Source organism: Lathyrus oleraceus, chromosome 6, assembly GCF_024323335.1.
Source record: "Lathyrus oleraceus cultivar Zhongwan6 chromosome 6, CAAS_Psat_ZW6_1.0, whole genome shotgun sequence".
Lineage (NCBI taxonomy): Eukaryota > Viridiplantae > Streptophyta > Magnoliopsida > Fabales > Fabaceae > Lathyrus > Lathyrus oleraceus.
Window position 1 is genome coordinate 13,364,058 of NC_066584.1, and position 18,974 is coordinate 13,383,031.

Consider the following 18,974-nt stretch of genomic DNA (forward strand, 5'->3'; position numbering starts at 1 on the left):
TTTCTCAAGACCCTGAGCTCATTTTACTATGAGCGGATGATTGCTAGTGCCCCTAGTGACTTTACCGAAATGGTAAATACGGGGATAATATTAGAAGAAGGTGTCCGAGAGGGACGGTTGTCCAAAGAGGAGGTGTCTTCAAGCAAGAGGTATGGTAACAGTTTCACCAAGAAGAAAGAAGCTGAGACTAATGCAATATCCGTTGGGAGGCAGAGGATGCCTCATGTCAGAAGAAGTCCAGAACCCCGTCAACACCAACATCAATTATCATCTGTTATTGTAGTATTTTCCAATAATCAATCAATGTCAGTTCAACAACAACGTCAACAACAGCCACAACAAAGAATAAACAACTACAACATCACCAACACCAACAATAATCATCAACAACAACAGAATTTCGAGAGGAAGAAGGTCTGTTTTGACCCTATTCCTATGTCTTATGTTGAATTTTATCCATATTTGGTTCTTAAGAACCTTCTACAACCAAGAAATCCTCCACAGATTCAAGAACCACTTCCATGGTGGTATAAACCAGAGCTTCACTGTGCCTTTCATCAAGGGGCTTCTGGCCATGTGTAACACGGTGGGAGAACAGACTTTAGTTAAATGTTGCGGATAGCAAGAGTCGCCACCGACTTTTATTTTATCCAAAAGGAAAGGACATAAAAGAACAGGAAAGACCTTAAAAAGATTTTGAGTTCGGGGGGTAGGTTATACAAAGGGAAGGTATTAGCACCCTTTATATCCATGGTTATCCATGGGCTCTTAGTTACTTAGCTCACTTTGTTTGTTTGCAAGAGTGTAGTGTGTGATTAGAAAAATTTCTTTAAGTACTTTGTAATGGCCCTCGTATGGGTGTATACAAAGCCTAGTTTAGAAATTGTGAGGTGTAAAAGTAATTTTGAAAAGTGTGAGCAAGTAACTATGAGATACCTACCCTAGATTAAGTCTTTCGTGTTCTCGTATATTCTTTCAATGGTAAGACTGTCCCTATTATTAAGGAATAGGTAGTCATTACCTTGGATGTGTTTAAGGGACGGGCGTAGGGTCATCGTATGGTCAATGAAGGCAACATAAGGGGTGTCTTTAGCAACTCGTAGGGACTATCATCATATTTACCGAAGGGACAAGATCATTATATCGTAGGCAACCTCGTAGGGACTTGATCTTTTAAGTTTATAGGGACTTGATGATTTTTCTGTTTGAAGGGACTTTGCTTAAGACACCCCTATCTTCGAGGGACTTGACCATTTAAAGAAGGCAACCAAGAGGAATACCCTAGGAAGTACAGATGGTGATCAAAGATCGACTTACGTGTGTGAGTGTTATTTTTCAGATATTTGTCTTGAATTTAATTTTCTAAGTTCAATTATTTACAGTTAGTTTTTTGCACTCCCTAAATTACTAACCACGCAATAAATATTTACAAAAATAAATGCAAGAAAAATAAATTCCTAAACTATTACATGGCTATGGGACAAATACATAATAATCAGGCGAGAAAGAATAAATTTACAACCTATACATTTGTTCCTAATATCATAAATAAAACAAAATTAAAATAAGGAAAATAATGAAGCAAAAATAGAATAGATAAAAGCAAATAACAATAAAATAATAAATAAACAATGGTAATAAAGCAATAATAAAATAACAATAATAATAAAGTGATAATAAAAAGGTTAGAATTTTAAAAGAAATTATTTTAGGTTAAACAAGTTAGATGTAACTTAACGAGCACCAGTGGTCTAGTGGTAGAATAGTACCCTGCCACGGTACAGACCCGGGTTCAATTCCCGGCTGGTGCAAAATATTGTTTTGTTCTTATTGTTTTCTTTAAAAATTCAAGAAGATAACTCTGTTCTTTGTTACATTCTTGGAGCAAATGATTAAAACGTTTCTTATAATTTTTAATTTAAGAATATGTAACTTAATTTAAAATTAAATGCAAGAGCAACTATATTTACAGTTATTGTACACAAGAATCAATTATAAATGATCCAAACTAAAACCAAAAACATTCACTTAGTTTCATCTTCTCCTTCAAATTAGAGGTGTCAAAAAAGCCCTAAATAAGAAAGCCCCAACAATTGAGCCCCTTATTCGGTCCAATTTTTTTAGGCCCCCTACTAAATCAATAATTTTTTGACCCCTTATTTTTAAGCCCCATCTTATTTTTGGTTTTTAAGGGGCCTAAGTGAGGGGCTCAAAATATAATTTATTTGAAACAAAATATTTTATTTTTTAAAATATATATTTTAAAAATAATAAAAAAATCAGAAAATTATTTTTTTTCTAAAAAAAAAGTAAAAATTATTTTCAAAAGTTAAAAAAAAAAGTTGATTTTTTCAAGAAAAACATTAATTTTTTTTCAAAAAAAAATAACATAGTCGATTTTTTTTAAAATATTTAAATTTTTTATTTTTTCTGAAATAGTGATATTTCTGGGAAAAAAAAAAATTTCAAAAATAGAAAAAAAGTTGATCTTTTCGAAAATACAAAAGAAAAACTGATTTCTTTTTAAAATGATAAAGGCGATTTGTTTTTAAAAAAAAAATACTTTTTTTCGAAAAAAAAAGTTGATTTTTTTCAAAAATAAAAAAATTAATGTTTTCCAACAAAAAAATTGATTTTTTTTCAAAACATAAAATGTCATTTTTTTATAAATAAAAGAAGTCGATATTTTCAAAAATAATAAAAAAAATGTGACTTTTTTTTTAAAAATGCCTTCTTTCGAAAAAAAAAAACCGACTTTTCCCGAAAATAGAAAAAATATCGATTTTTTTCTGGAAAAATGAAATCGATTTTTTTTTATTAAAAAGTTTAGTTTTATTTGAAACAAAATCGATTTTTTATGAAATTAAAAAAGTCGTTTTTTTTTCGAAAAAAAAAATCATCAAAATAAAAAATAATATATTTTTCTTTAAAAAAAACAAATTTTTCTTTAAAAAATCAATTTCAAAAAATGATGGGGCCTTAAGGCCTCAATTGAATTTTATGGGCTTTATTTTAGGGGCCCCATATATTTTAGGGCTCATTTATTTTTTAAATTTTGGGCCCCCTATATTTTTTGGGCCTTAAAAATTAGGCCCTGACCCCCTAAATTGACACTTCTACTTCAAATTCTGAAGGGCTGATATGAATGTGAAATTGAATTTGACCCATTAATACTTCTTTCTAAAGTGTAAGATTTATTTATTTTCTGTGAAGTAAATTATAATTGTTTTATCTTGCACTACTCAAACAGATACAGAATATTAAAATTGATTGTAGTTGTTCTATCTGCACTACCTTAAGAGACAAGTTTCAAATTGAGTATACGATACGAGTTTATTTTTTAACCTTTCTTTGTTGTTTGGTATGAAGGTAATCTTTTCCTAAATTGACATTATGACATATATAACAAATTTTGCGTATGTCTATACTATTTTAGCTATTTTTTTACACACTAATTTGACTCATGCAATGAAAGTAACTATTATATTCCACACTAATTTGACTTATGCAATGAAACCATCTATTATAGAACAAAAGATATATTAAATGTTTACCTTCTCCATGTATCTACCAAAATAACTATTCTCCTTTTTTTCCTCTCTGAGGGTGGGATTCGAACCCCAGTCCTCTTTTTTTTCTCTCTGAGGGTGGGATTCGAACCCTTTTTTCCTCTCTGAGGGTGGGATTCGAACCCCAGTCCTTATAGGCACTGGCAAAGAGGAATAGTAACACACAAGTCCATCTGCTGGGCGGGTATACATCCAATAACAAAGCTACACAAATAAATATATGTTATATATATATTTGATTGATTTTGGAATGAAATTGTTTTAATTTGTTATGAAGAAATTTGTATATATTTGTTAAATTTTAGATATAATATTAATTATTTTAAATCACATCAATCCCATCTCAATCTATAAAATTTATTTCTACAATAATGAGGTGCATCAAACACACCTAAAGATACCTTGTCTATTAAAAGGGGTTACCTCTTCAAATTATCAACTTTCTTTTAATTAATTGTTTTTTTGTTAATTTTTTTAATATTTATTTATGTTTATGTATTTAGGTCTAATTTGAAGACTTACAAAATAAGGTTTGTTCATAAAACTTTTTCAAAATCTCTCAATTTTTTTTCTAATATGGATTGATGTGTGCTATTTGTTAATTATGTTTTATTAAGTTAATAAAATTTCTTCAATCTCTCAATTTTCTAATGTTTTGTTATTTGTTGATTATGTTTTTTTAGGTGTATTTTGAAATTTATAAGGTATGTTCATAAAACTTCTAATATTAATTATTTTAAATCACATCAATCCCATCTCAATCTATAAAATTTATTTCTACAATAATGAGGTGCATCAAACACACCTAAAGATACCTACATCAGTATTAAATATAATTATATAATATAATTTAAACATAAGTATTAAATATAATTATATTTAAATGGATGAAAAACAAAATTATCATGTTTAAAGGATTAAAAATGTATTTATTTCTATAATTAAATGTTATTAAATCTTAAATTTAATTTAAACATATGTATTAAATATAATTGATCAAGTTGAAATAGTTACAAAAAAATAATAGAGTAATCGATATGGTTAGGGATGGAAATAGGTCAGGCCAATAACAGGGGCCTATGGCCTAGGCCTACACAGGCTCAGGTCAGGTCAAATTTTTTTTTAAATAGAAAAGGCCTAGGCTTTTTTATAAGTCTATTTAGTTAAAAAGGCTAGGCCACGGGCCATGAAAAAAACCTTTTAAGTCTAACAGGCCGGCATATCTAAATAAATATGAATATTTTATTTTATTATCATTATGTTATATTTTGTACTTTGAACTAAAATAAATAAAGAAAAATTGGTTATCTATGAGAACTTATGAAAATAAGATGAAAACACCGTATTAACAATGTTATAAGTAATTTTCATACGTTATCATAAACAAATAGTCTCACAAAACTTATGCTAATAGGTAAGTTAAAATAAGTCAATGCAAATAAATGTTTAGTCTCACTGATTTTTTAGTTTGTTAATTTATTTAAACATTATTTTAATTTCTTATTTATATATGTCTAAAATAATAGGTTTTTATGTAGGCTAACAGGCTAACCAGACCTAAGAAAATGTCAGGCTCAGACCTAAAAATAAACCTATAGACTTAAGCTTCGGTTTTTTTGGCAGGCCAGACTTAGGCTTGGCAAAGCCTAACTCGGCCCAGCCTATTTCCACCCCTAGATATGGTTCTATGGCTCTATAAATAATCTTCTAAAAAGATTTATTGTAGGTGATATCATGATTATAAAATAATAATAATAATTTAATTTCATATATCATTGATGTATTTGATAATAATGAAGAAAGATTCATTCACTAATTTTATTGGGAATGAAAACTTTCAATTAACTTTTACAAACACACGTTAACTTGAACGGATTGAAAATGCTCCCACTCAATTTACTATTTTAATCTCCTTATTTGTCACCCTATCTCTCATATCATCACCATATTAACCGTCCATTAACACATTACTAAAAACTATTTTTTATTTATTATTTGTTAATTAATAATTAAGTTATAAACAAAATATGGTTAACCCTACTACATGAGTTTATGTTACTTGCTAAATTAAAAACTTGCATCCTTGACCACATTTGTTTTGATAATGCAATAATCACGTTACAAATTTAAGCAGTTAGTTAACAGAGAAATAAATAGAAATATTATGGCAAAATTCTTTATAAGACTTCTTCAATCTCTTTCAACTTTCTTTTAATTAATTGCTTTTTTGTCAATTTTTTCTAATATTTATTTATGTTTATGTATTTAGGTCTAATTTGAAAACTTACAAAATAAGGTTTGTTCATAAAACTTTTTCAATCTCTCATTTTTTTTTTCATAAACTGGTTCTTTGTTATTTTCTTCTAATATGGATTGATGTGTGCTATTTGTTAATTATGTTTTATTAAGTTAATAAAATTTCTTCAATCTCTCAATTTTCTAATGTTTTGTTATTTGTTGATTATGTTTTTTTAGGTGTATTTTGAAATCAAGATAGTGAATTTTGTGTGGATTTTCTTCGCTATAAATAGCACCACTTTTACTAATTATTGTTTTTTTTTACCAAAAAGAGACTGGGAAGAATCATAAAATATTTATATTTTTTTAACAAAATGTGGATTCTAACACCTCCCACTAAATCAATCTAAATTGTTTCTTTAAACTATAATATTTTTAAATAATTAGAATAATAATAATAATTTAATAAAGTTTATTCATGCATCACACGGGTAGACGTCTTGTATAAATAATAATCTTTTAGTTTTAAAATATTTTTAAAAACAAATATTTTTAAATTTAAAGAAATTAATATATATCTAATTTAAATTTTAATCATATATAATTTATATTCTAATTCAGTTTTTTTATAGGAAAAAAAATAGATTAAATAAAAATAAAATATTTGAATTAACTTGAACAGATTGAAAATGCTCCCACTCAATTTACTATTTTAACCTCCTTATTTGTCACCCTATCTCTCATATCATCACCACATTAACCGTCCATTAACACATTATTAAAAACTATTTATTATTTATTATTTGTTAATTAATAATTAAGTTATAAATAAAATATGGTTAACCCTACTACATGAGTTTATGTTACTTGCTAAATTAAAAACTTGCATCCTTGACCAAATTATAGATGCATCACACTCTGCATCATTGTAAGCGATGCATCTATAATTATGCAAGCTTCCTTATAATCTAATTGAACGTTTTATAGGATAAACACTTACCAAATAAGTACTTACATTTAATCTGTTTCTATAGTAAAAAATTAAATATGATAAACAATTTATGTAAGCTATAAGTTGTTTTCATTATTTATCTTCAAAAGCGTATTGAAAATAGCTTGTTGAGATGTTATTAGTTCATTTACATATGTTTTCTCAAACATCCTGTCAAGTGTTTATACCATTAGATAAGTCCAGAAAAACATCATGTTCCAGTAGAGATGTGATAGAAACTGACACTGTGACTGTTTATAGGACAATATATTAGAGAACTGGTGATGTACCAGTCATAGATATTAGGACAAATTGTTTAAAATCAACAATTGACAAATAAAACAACTTAGTAATTAGAGCGCCTAGTCTCTCAAACCAACCAACATACAAAATACCTAATCCCCTCCCTTTTCCCTTTCACCCTATATTTATAATTTTGACTACCTAACGCAGTTACATAGCCGTTACTGCACACACAACATTTTATAATAATAAAATAAACTGTCTATAACTAACAAAATGTTTGGATACCAAAAGGGATCATGATATAATATGATTTTGCTTAGTAAATAATGTGTATCGAACTTGTGAATTTATAAGATGGTTTTGTTATAACATTGAACAATATTTGTTTATTAAAATTTCTGATTTGCACTTAAATAGGAAATTGCATGCTATATGGGCCTGGATCTGGGAAAAATTAAGATAAAACATTTTGCCGATGTCGAGATATATGTCCAACTACAAGAGAGTGTCAGGGGGTGTGATGTGTTTCTTGTGCAGTCCACATGTCCTCCTGCAAATGAGAATCTTATGGAGCTTCTCGTAATGATTGATGCCTGTAGGAGAGCTTTAGCCAAGAATATTACTGCAGTCATTCCGTATTTTGGATATGCTAGAGCTGATAGAGAGGTCTGTATGTCAGCTTCATTTATACTGGCATATCTCATTTGTGTATCATAGTTTAGATGTAAAATGACAATATCCAAGTAATTAGACCATTCATATTCTACATGCATCTTCACGAGTACAACTTCTGAAGTCATATATTTCCAGCTTTACAAATGTTAACTGGTATTACTTGTATAGTGCTATCGAGTTTATTTTATGAAAATTTTGAAAAGATCAGACATTCAAGTTCAGTTTAGTTAAACACGGTCGTTGCTCATTGTTTCAGACTCAAGGGCGTGAATCAATTGATGTTAAGCTTGTAGCAAATTTTATTATAGAAGCAGGTGCAAATCGTGTTCTTGCTTATGACCTCCACTCTGGGCAGTCTATGGGTTACTTCGATAATAAACCAAACCAATTATGAACTTGTGCAAAAAGTCTCTCTTTCTATCGATAACGATTTTTCCCTAGCAGTTGATCTCTATTCTCAGGCCATTCAACTCGATCCTACCTACGCTAATCTCTTCGCCGACAGAGCTCAAGCACATATTAGAAGCATCTTGTAACACACAAAAATATTATTCAAACTCTTTGTTTGATTCCTTAAGGAGTTTATCCTTGAGAAGATAAAGAAGGTTGTTCTTTGTGAGCCCTTAAGGAGACTATAGTATAGTTGGATCCTTGAGAAGACAAAGAAGGTTATTCTTTGTGATTTAGAATTTGTTGATTATAGTGGATTAAGTCCTTGTGTATAAGGCAAAATCACCTTGGCGGGTAGACTGAAATAGCTTTGAGTTTCAAGCGAACCAGGATAAAAATACTTGTGTTTTTATCTCTTTGTTATTAGCTTGTTAGTGGTGTTCTTCTTTTGGAAAAAGCTTTTGCTTGTAAAACCCAATTCAAACCCCCTATTTCTTGTGTTTTTTACACCTTCACTTAACACCCAATTTGACAACCCGCTCGTTACTCACACAAATTCTATTAGCTCATATGAGAAAGACTCTCACCGACAAAAAGGATGAGTCTGACCATGGGGTCCATGGTCGATACAATAATTAGAATTCTTTAAATGCATCACATGAGAAGATTTAGTAAGAGTGCGCCAACACGCAGTTATGAATGAGGGGAGTTAGAAACTCCTTCCCCATCATATTTTCATCTAGAATGGACAAGACAAAATATATCTGCTTCCATAAAGGCCATGGCTACAACATCAGGGATTGCATCCATCTTAAAGATGCCATCAAGGGATTTATAAAGAGATGTCACTTATTTGAGTATCTCAAGGGCGATAAAGAAGCTAGAGAGATAAGAGTCACCCCAAGAGCAAGTCCCCTTTGAAACTTGTAGATATTGTGACTCGTGGAAAAAGGACCCATGGAGAGGATAAGGGAGCAAGTAAAGGAGAGTGTTAATACAATGCCTCCATTATCGAAGGAGCGCCATGGGAGAATGTCCCATCCAAAGGAACGATGAAGATAAAAAAAATCTAAAATGTTGGTCGTCCATAAGAAGGAGGGAGTCATGTCGACCAAGATCCCTAAAAGGCCAATTCTCGGGTTCTGGATTGCGATAAAATTCGGGGAACCCCAAATGAAATCTTCCCTTTAATCATAATTGCTACGATCGTGCATTTCAAGGTCTCGTGAATCTTAATAGATGGCGGAAGTTCATGTGACATAATTTGCTAAAAGTTGTTTGAGAAGATGGGTCTTAAGAGGGGAAATTTGTGGTCTTACGAGGCTTCAAACTTACAGATGTTTACCGAGTTAATGATATCTAATAAGAGAGAGAGGGACGCTCGTGGGGGTATATCGAGTTGATGATATATATAGAAGAGAGACGGATGTCCGGGCTGTGAGGTTACAACTTCTGGTGGTCCCTTGCAAAATTGTTTACAAATGCTTTCTTGGCATACCATTCGTGGTCGCTCTAGATGTTGTGGCTTCACCAGTTCACCTCTATCTCAAATTTCACAACCTTCATGACGAACGAGTCTCGATTAATGCTGATCTTGAAGGGGCCAAAAGGATATATCAAGCACTCCAACAAAATAAAGGAGAAAGTAAGGCCACATAAATTAATGTAGCATACCTAAACGGTCAGCTCAAGAGCATCATCATCTGAACTCTTAAAAGTTTCTAGTTTAACGAGATAGAGGATAGAGAGAACAAGTGGCGGCTACTTTCTTTGTGATTGCTTAAGGAAATGACGATTTTGGGGTATGACCAAGGGGATCAAAACCCAACATAAAGACTGAGGGGTGCTATCGCAAACACCGTGCGCATGTATCTATAATGATAAAAACCCCACAGTGCGAATCACACACACAAAGAAAGCGAAAAAAACCACTCAAGCAGCAATAACGATCCACACCCTCTAGTACCAAGCCACTCTAAATAGCGTGGTGGCTTGATCACATGTCAACCTCATACCAGGTTTCCACCTTGTGGGAGAGGGTAGCGACCTTTGCCCAACCACGACCCTAGAGACGTCCAATAAACTTTGAGGGAAGACCTCTTAAGTTTGCAAAAATCCCAAAGTAATGTATTCGGGACCAAACATGTATACTTTAAATAGTTAAAAATAATACCACATCTAGGTCATTTTAATTAAAATTTATAGCACATTATGTGACAAAAAGGGGTTACTAATCCTAAGGGAGACGATCTTCCCATCTTTGAGCATCCGGTCCGACCAAATTTGCTCCATCGAAACATGCAGAGGATGGTGAAAGTGATCCACTTGCAGCAAGGCATTCTCAAAGGACTCCAAAACAACCACAATACTAGTAGCGGACCATAGAAAGAGACGGTTGAGTGAATGATAAAGTAGCTTGGGTTGAAACTAGACATTTATCCTTCCTTGTTGCACCTCTTGCCAAAATAATTACTTGGTCGACTAGAGATCTAGGAAGATTAAGGGTGCTCAAAGCATCACCTATCCCGATAAGAGAAGCAGACGAATTTTATATTTCTTGTGGGTATGCATCCCATAAGAGCGTCAAGCTAGAAAATCTTTCCTCAAAAAGTAGGCCAAATGTGGCATAACTAGTACACATCAAAATAATAAAGCATAACTATTAGGGTTGGCTCAGAATATATTTAAGGCACTTTTGAAGTCTTATTTTCTTTTTGGATGGTTGCTGAGTTGAAACTTCAGTTGATATTAACTGACTTGACTGAATTGAAGAAACAAGCAGTAATGGATGAGTTGAAGCAACATTTGGTTGACTTGAAGCAGCAGTCTATGATGGATGAGTTAAAGCAATAGTTGGCTGACTTGAAGTAGCAGGCAGTGATGAATGACTTGAAGTAGTAGTTGGGGTTAACTAAGCTAAAGCAGCAGTTGGGGTTTGCCGAGTTGAAGTTGTAGGAAGCCTAAAAATGGCCTTGTTGAGAGCATCATTATGGCACCGACTGCATTTGATACCAACTTTTGCTCGTTTGAGCTATGACTCATTTCTCACTTGTTATCCAGCCTCTTTGTTCCTTTTCTTCTTGAGTTTACCAGGTTTCCTTTTTATGGGTGGTGGTTGTAGATCAATAATATCTATTTTTGTCCATGGAGATTCTACATTAACTGAATAAATCACATGTGCATAGCAAGCCTAATAGCACTCCATTTGTAACAATCAGGCACAAAATCATCAATTTCTAATTGTTGATCTTTCATGCATGAGATTGCATGGGTACCATGCCAGTCATGTCAGCATCCACCCTCTACATGAAAATTCATACTTTGAAAGATTAACAACAAACTTTTCTATATTGAATGATATATGCTTAACCTCGTAGCCAGATTCACCTGCACGCTTGTTACAAAAGCAGAAAACAATTATCAACCAGTATGGACCAATGCTAAATCAAGTCATATATTAATGTCTCAAACAATGATGAACCTGTATTACCTAACAATCCAATTGTTTGTTCTTTGGTAGAATGTTACCATCATATTTGGCAATCTTATGTCTGTTGGACTCCCACATTTGCATCAGGTACACTCTTATTTCTCCAATCATAGTCACAATAGGCTTGGCTCTTGCAGCTACAAATACTGAGTTGAATGCCTCTGACATGTTGTTCACCAAAGTATCACACCTTAGACTAGTTCTAAAGGTGCTTTAATTCCTATTCATTAACACTTTTCATTTCACTCATTATTTTTTCCAAGCATTTGCATGAGTAGCAGTAGCAACCTTTCACACCAGTTCCTTTAGTTTAACACCTGGAAACTTCTTTCTTAAATTGTTGCATAAGTGCCTAGCACATATATCAAGTATCCAAAATATCAAATATCATTAATATCAAGTATACAAATATCACATATCAAATATGACTTAACAATAATGAGTACCTAACACAAAACCTTTGATCAACCTCTGGTAGCAACTCATCAAGTGCAGGCAATAAACTCTGCATTATAGTCATGAATATGTAAGTCTAAAACTACTTAATATGTAAGTAATAATTAAAATAGACCATTCATACACACCATTTGTTTCTCACTTATAAATGTATAAGTCATTCATAATCTAACACCTCCCAAATTAGATGTCAATAGCTCCAAAAACAAGCTACATGAATCTTTGGTTTCTCCCTCAACTACAGCAAATGTTATTGGCAACATTTGGTTATTTGTATCATTCCCAATGGCTGCAAGTATTTGTCCACCATAATAGCCATTTGAAAAACACCCATCAAATCCTATGATAGGTCTGCACTTTAAAAAACCATTTTTGCAAGCTTTGAATCATATATAAATCCTTTGGAAATGTGGGTTCAAATACCTCTCAGGATTCTCACTACTTTCCTTTCCACCTTGAATTTGTTGACTTGTAATTTTTCAGAGTTAATCTAGTGTTTGACCTTAACAACTCATGACCATAATCATGTATAATGGTATATTGCTCCCTAAATGAACCATCAACAATGTCAACAGCAAGTGAATTTTCTATGTATGTAAGTGTCTTATTGATCCCTAAATTCCACCTTTGTTTTGTTTTCTCCATTATATCGCTCAACTTTAAATTAGGATTCTCTCTTACATTAGTTTAAATATTTTTGCCCAACCATTTGCAATTAAGGAATCTAACCTTATAATCCCTACTGCATGTGTGTTTGTCCATAATTTTTCTCAACTTCCAAGTGTCTTCATCTGGTAATTTTGCACAGTATGACTCCCATGGACAACCTTTCTTACATATGACTCTCATCCTCTTGTTATCGCTTTTCTTAAATTTAAGGTTTCTACCTGAATGAATAGCATATGTTCTAACAGCCTCTTTAAAGTCTTCCTTAGTAGCAAAATAAGTTCCTAATACCCACTTGTGATCCTCCATTCTTTTTGGAAGCTTGAATATTTGAAAATAATATTTTAAAACCTCTTCATCTTCACTATCATACTCTTGGGATAACTCATCAATATCATATTTCTCAATGTCATGCAAACCTATAAAGATTTCCTTTGGAACCTCGCCTTTATTCGCATCATCAATTGAACCACTACCTTCAATTGTTTCTTCCATCTCCCTTTATTTCATTGATCTCCCAACCTTAGCTTTCCTTCATTTTCCCTTCCCCTTTCCTTTACTTTTGCCCTTCCCTTTTCCCTTTTCTTTGTCATCTTATTTATCAACAACAATTTCTTCACCAATTCATATAACATCCTCATCATAATCCTCAAAGTACATATTTTAAGCACTTTCATCTTCACTATCACCACCATCTTTTTGGTTACATCCTAGTCTCGTATCTTCATCTTCGTTACAAATAAATCCCTCAACTACTAAATCTTTTTTAGCATGTACCAGATAAGGTGTGTCATCCAATATATCGGCTCCTTAATTACATGCCATATAATCAGTGGTCCCTCCAATGTAATATCCACGATTGCATCCTTAGACACAATGACCCCATCAAAGTTAACATCCTGACATGAATCTTTTTTGTCAATGCTCGCAGTGGTCCCATCTAAATTAACATCCTCACATGAAGATTCTTGGTCAACTGCATCTCTATCTTCTATACCAGCGATCCATCCTTCATCAAACTTGTCACCTAGATTATTCAAATCTTCAAAAGTACCAAAATCATCAAAAGTTTCTTTTACACCATTATTCAACTCATCCAATGTGTCATATTCTAAACTATTTAGAGTACCCAAATCTTCAAAAGTACCTTTCACACCATTTTTCAAATTGTCTTCTTCTACACCATTGGGTCCTACATTGTTTTCTAGAGACAATATTGGCTATTTCCCATAAGCTAGATGTATGACATATAAATGCACATTCCCATTAATCAGTGCTATCAATTTCATTCTATTTGTTCATGTATCATCTTTCAATAAAACTATCTCATTAATATCCATTGCATCATACTACCACAAACTCTCCACTTTTGGGTACCCTAAGTCCTTTAAACCACCTAGAACCTCAAAATAACTCCATAAATCAGGATCGACTTGCCAAACCTCATCTAACCTCTTGTAACCTAATCTGTTAAACTCAACAAACACACATCCATGATGGATAACACACTCAAACCTACCACTCATGACCTAATCACACCAAATAACACAGATATGAGTCTTTGAAGAATGAGAATATGTTAAAAGTTTGCTTTTTAATATAGTAAATGCATAATCGTACCTTAGACTGAAAATGAACAATGGTGAAAATAGATAAGTATCGTCTTCTTCATGGCTCCAACTATCGCTCCAAATCTTCTTCTTCGCGACTAGGATTTCAAACTATGAGAGAGTAGAAAAATGTCCTAGGATTCGAAACTAAAGAGTTTAGATAGAGAAATCTACTTTTATTGATAGGTGAAGAGTTCATAAATGATGTTTCTATCCTTGGAACTGATATTTCATACTCTAAATTAAAATAAGCTTATTAATAATTGCAAAAACAAAAACAAAACGTCATGTCAATATTTGCAATATGCCACGTAGGCCTTTGTTAAGTCTTTCCAATAGAATTTAACATAAGGGACGCGTAAGGATAACAGAGGTATTTTAAGGGATCGAAATATAACATTTTTTAATTAAATAATTATATAGAAACAATAAATTAATTTAAGAAATTAAAAGATGAATTAAACCTAATAATAAACAATTTCACAAAGCAATCAATTAAAAACTTAAAACAAATACTATAAGCAATCAATTAAAAACTTAAAAAGAATACTAGTTTTCCTTACTATTATAACTTGGGATTAACACTAATAAAATTGATAGCTAAATTATAACAGCTAATCTGATATTTTTATACTAATTTAAAGATTAGCTACTGATTAAATTTTGCATATATATATATATATATATATATATATATATATATATATATATATATATATATATATATATATATATATATATATATATATATATTATAAAAAATATCAAATTAGCTGTTAGTATTTTTATAAAATATTTATAAATTAATATTTCTAAGAATATATTCATTTTATTTTTAAAAGAAAATATAATATATTAATATTTTCTAATATAAATTGCATTCAACATTTCATATTCAGGATTTCGATTATCAGTATAATTCTCTATACAACAACAAAATTAAATAAAACAATTTAAACAATGGTAATCAAACAATTTTTTTAATTATTTTCTTTGATAGAAACATACTTAGTTATAGAAATAACATAGAGGAATTGAAATATTTGTCTTCACTTACTCCAAGTCTCCTTTTTCACATAGGTTTGATTGTCCCAACTATGATAGAAACCATCATGTCTTACAGACCAATAAACTGGGTTATGATTTCTATCATATGCACCCTCTAGTGCAACAAATGTGCCCTCCAAATTGTTCCATACCACATGACAAACGCTATCCTTGGAAGGTTCAACAGAAAATTTATGAGTAGATCCAAACTCTCCAAAAAAGGCTTCACCCGGGACACATTTATAGTGTACTGCAAGAGACACTTCTGTATGGATAAAAACATCTATGGAAGCATTAGATAAAGAAAACATAAGAACAACAAAGAGGGTAACATAGCATGAGGTTAGCATTTTGAGTTTCAAAGGGAAAAAAGTTTGAAGGTTGATTCAAAATATACACATATAGTATGTATATATAAAGAGAGCAAATCAGATGGAAATAATTATTAATTATTGTTATTATGATTAAATGAGTCGATTAATTGCTATGTTGAATGCACATAATGCACACTGTGATGGAGAATTCAATTGCATGCATAGCAATCATACATTTCTTTCCAATTATAGAAACAATATTGAGAATATTTCATTGATGGAAATTAATGATGATAATGTGGAGAAGGCGTGTAATAAGCAACCAAATCTTGTTCATGCTAATATAGAGGATGATGTTTTCTTTTCAAAACATAATATATTTTGAGAAAATAGAATATATGCATTTAATAGAGAAACACAACATAAACTACTGATGGCACGTCGAAATCAATCAATATTTAGATGATTTTGGGGCATAAGTATTAGGATTATGATCATGCAATTTTAAATTGATTTTGGGGCATAAATACTCAGACAGATATATCCTTTGTGATTATCACTATAGCCTAAGAGTACACATTGTTGATATTTGAAATCCAATTTGTGTTTATAGTAAGGTCTAAGATAAGGGCCTAATATTGGAGTAATTTCCACGACCTCTGAATCTTCCATCTCTAAATTTAGTGTGTTGGGCATAGTTGGCTTGCATGTTCTGAACTAGCATTTCGGCTTGCATGTTCTGAACTAGCATTTCATCTGCATTCTTGGTTATTGCTAGCTTTTCTTCCATGGCCATAAGTAAGGCCTCTATGTTTATTATTCGCATGTATCAATCAAAATCATAACTCACTACAACAAAAATGAGTTTAGGCAACAACAGAAATTCGCAGCCTAAACTTAAAAAACCGTTGCCTAACATTTACAGTGACGGTTTTTCACACGTGGAATATACGGCTGTTGCCTATTCTAATAAGGCACGGTTTTTGCACTTTAACCCACACAAATACCAACCGTTGCCTAAAATCCGTGAACAAACCACGGTTTACCTTGTAACTAGCCAGAGAACGGATTTTAAAAAAATTTGAGCCAATTTTTTATTTTTTTATTATCCTCCTTATGGATCTATTTCAGCGTAATTTAGAAAAAAATCAAAATAATTTGAATCACATGTCATATGCTTAGTAAAACCATTAAAACCTAATCTGTGTTATTGATATATCATAAAATACTAATAATTTTCTTCATAATTGAAAAATATATTTTCAACCCTATTCATATATCTAAAGATTGAAGCCAAACTCCACCATTCATATGTGTTTGATCATGTCTATGTTCAAAAAATTAGTTTGCAAAATCATATCAGGGAGTTCCATCACTATCTCTTTGAATAATCAACTTACCACTTACCAAGCACTCATTAAATCTCTTTGAATAATCAAACAACAATCTCTTAAACAATTCACAAAGTTTGGAATTGAATTGACAACAAAACTAGCAAGAGCATATATAATAAATTTCATCACTGAAAGCTCCAAACAAAACTAGTTATTATAAGATAAAAAAGGCACTCTACATTCATTCAATTAAATTACACAACTAAAAAGAATAGGTAAAATTAACTCAAAAATTAAGAAGAAAAAAAGACACTCTTTCACACAAAAAGAATTACAAGATTAACACACATTCAAAAGCTAAAAACTTATAATCATCACACTGAAGCAAATTTAAACCTCATCCCTTGAGAATCTAAAATTCATGGTCCAATCCAAGCTAAAAATATATTCAAATAGAGTAACAAAGAGTAAACAGGGACAAGCTGCAGAATACAAAAAAAAAAATCTAAATCCTTACAGAAAATTTGTCACACTCATGAAGGCGAATGTACTTAATAGGTGGTTTGTGTTCCTAAGGAGATTCATCTCTCCCATTTTTCCTAAAAGTCTAATTTCAAACAATGCCCTGAAACATTATCAACTGGTCTAATTTCCCAAAATACCTTATTCAAATAGACCAGTTGCGCCTCATGTGTTCCTGGGGAGATTCATCTGTTCCTGAGCAGTTTACAAAAAGGCTAATTTCAAATAATGCACTGAAACATTATCAAATCATCATAAAATTGTACAAATTCATAAATAAATAAATAAATAAACATCAGATTTACCTAAAGCAGCTCAGACGTTTTCAAGAGCTTCTTATGAAATGGGTCCCTCAGTAGGCGAGAAAGCCTCATCCATCAGTCTCATCAGTTCCACTAGTGAGATTAGATAAACAAATCTATACAAGAGTACACTATAAATAATCAAAATGGCAGAGAACCTAATCAAAATGGTGGCGAAAGGTAGAGAACAGAGTCGAACAGAATCAAAACGGATGCGGATGAAAAACGGCGAACGAAATCAAATTGGATGCAAACAGAGAATGAAATCGATACGGGAGCGAACAGCTAGGGCAAGTGGTAAAGTCTAAAAGGTAGACTAATTTTGATGGAACGTGAAAAGTCGATTAATTTGATAAAGTTGTATATTTCTTTTTCAACATTGAACCTTACTTGTTTACCAAAGTAAAAACTAAAGAAACAATACAGGCACCCCTTTATTATTATATATTTATATTTATATTTATATTTATTAAACTTTTTTCGTAATTAAGAAATTATACTTGATTATGGCACATAATTATACTTGTAAGTTATACTGAGGAATAAAATATAGTACTAAAGAGAAGAATAAAAAATATATTATTACTATGAAAAATAATTTTTTTAATAATTTTTTTACTTTTTAATAAAATAACTTTACACATAAATCTATGAATATTAATTTTTAAAATTTTAATTAATATTCTGAATAAAAAGTTTTTATACGAATCAAACTAAGTCCCTTGCTTATTTATGATTAGTATTAGTATTCTTCTCCTTAGAAAATAAAATTATTTTTTTAAAATAGTGAAATTAAGTATATAATTTTATTCCTTTTTTAATAATTAAAAAACCACCCATTTTACTTCGACACAATTCAGCATAATAAATGAATAACAGTTTTTTATAGATAGAAAATATATATTAATTAATTGATTAAGAAAAAGTGGGAAAATAATATAGATTAGTTGAGCAAATTTATTGGTAGCTTTTACACTAGTTTTATAATCAAAAAATATATTACACTTATATTTATAAATATGTTTAAGGAAGAATATTATAAGATATCATAATTGATTTAATGGCAGCGAAGCTGGTGTGATTGGGGAAGAAAATTGAATTTGAATTCGAGCTGTGACACAAAT

The 18,974-nt window shown here is 31.1% G+C and overlaps 1 protein-coding gene, 1 long non-coding RNA gene and 1 other non-coding gene across 3 annotated transcripts; 2 read left to right on the forward strand and 1 right to left on the reverse strand.

Moving 5' to 3' along the window:
- The first annotated feature begins 69 nt into the window (after nucleotides 1-69).
- LOC127093668 (ribose-phosphate pyrophosphokinase 1) lies at nucleotides 70-8,113 on the forward strand. The gene is made up of 4 exons (XM_051032603.1): nucleotides 70-225; nucleotides 4,253-4,273; nucleotides 7,462-7,710; nucleotides 7,976-8,113. Exons 1-4 carry the CDS (start codon nucleotides 70-72, stop codon nucleotides 8,111-8,113), a joined length of 564 nt encoding a protein of 187 aa, XP_050888560.1.
- TRNAG-GCC (transfer RNA glycine (anticodon GCC)) lies at nucleotides 1,741-1,811 on the forward strand. The gene has a single exon. It is a non-coding gene; the product is annotated as a tRNA-Gly (tRNA).
- A 9,262-nt stretch (nucleotides 8,114-17,375) lies between the features above and the next one.
- LOC127092370 (uncharacterized) lies at nucleotides 17,376-18,229 on the reverse strand. Its single transcript, XR_007792169.1, has 2 exons — nucleotides 17,854-18,229; nucleotides 17,376-17,743 (listed from the first exon to the last, which is right to left on the reverse strand). It is a non-coding gene; the product is annotated as an uncharacterized LOC127092370 (long non-coding RNA).
- Nucleotides 18,230-18,974: the final 745 nt, after the last annotated feature.

Bases quoted from the DNA above. Each gene is read 5' to 3' on its own strand.
- LOC127093668 (XM_051032603.1), top strand. From the start codon at position 70: ATGGTAAATACGGGGATAATATTAGAAGAAGGTGTCCGAGAGGGACGG. The intron at 4,274-7,461 runs GTATGTTCATAA...GCACTTAAATAG, and splicing joins TGTATTTTGAAATTTATAAG to GAAATTGCATGCTATATGGG. The intron at 7,711-7,975 runs GTCTGTATGTCA...TCATTGTTTCAG, and splicing joins ATGCTAGAGCTGATAGAGAG to ACTCAAGGGCGTGAATCAAT.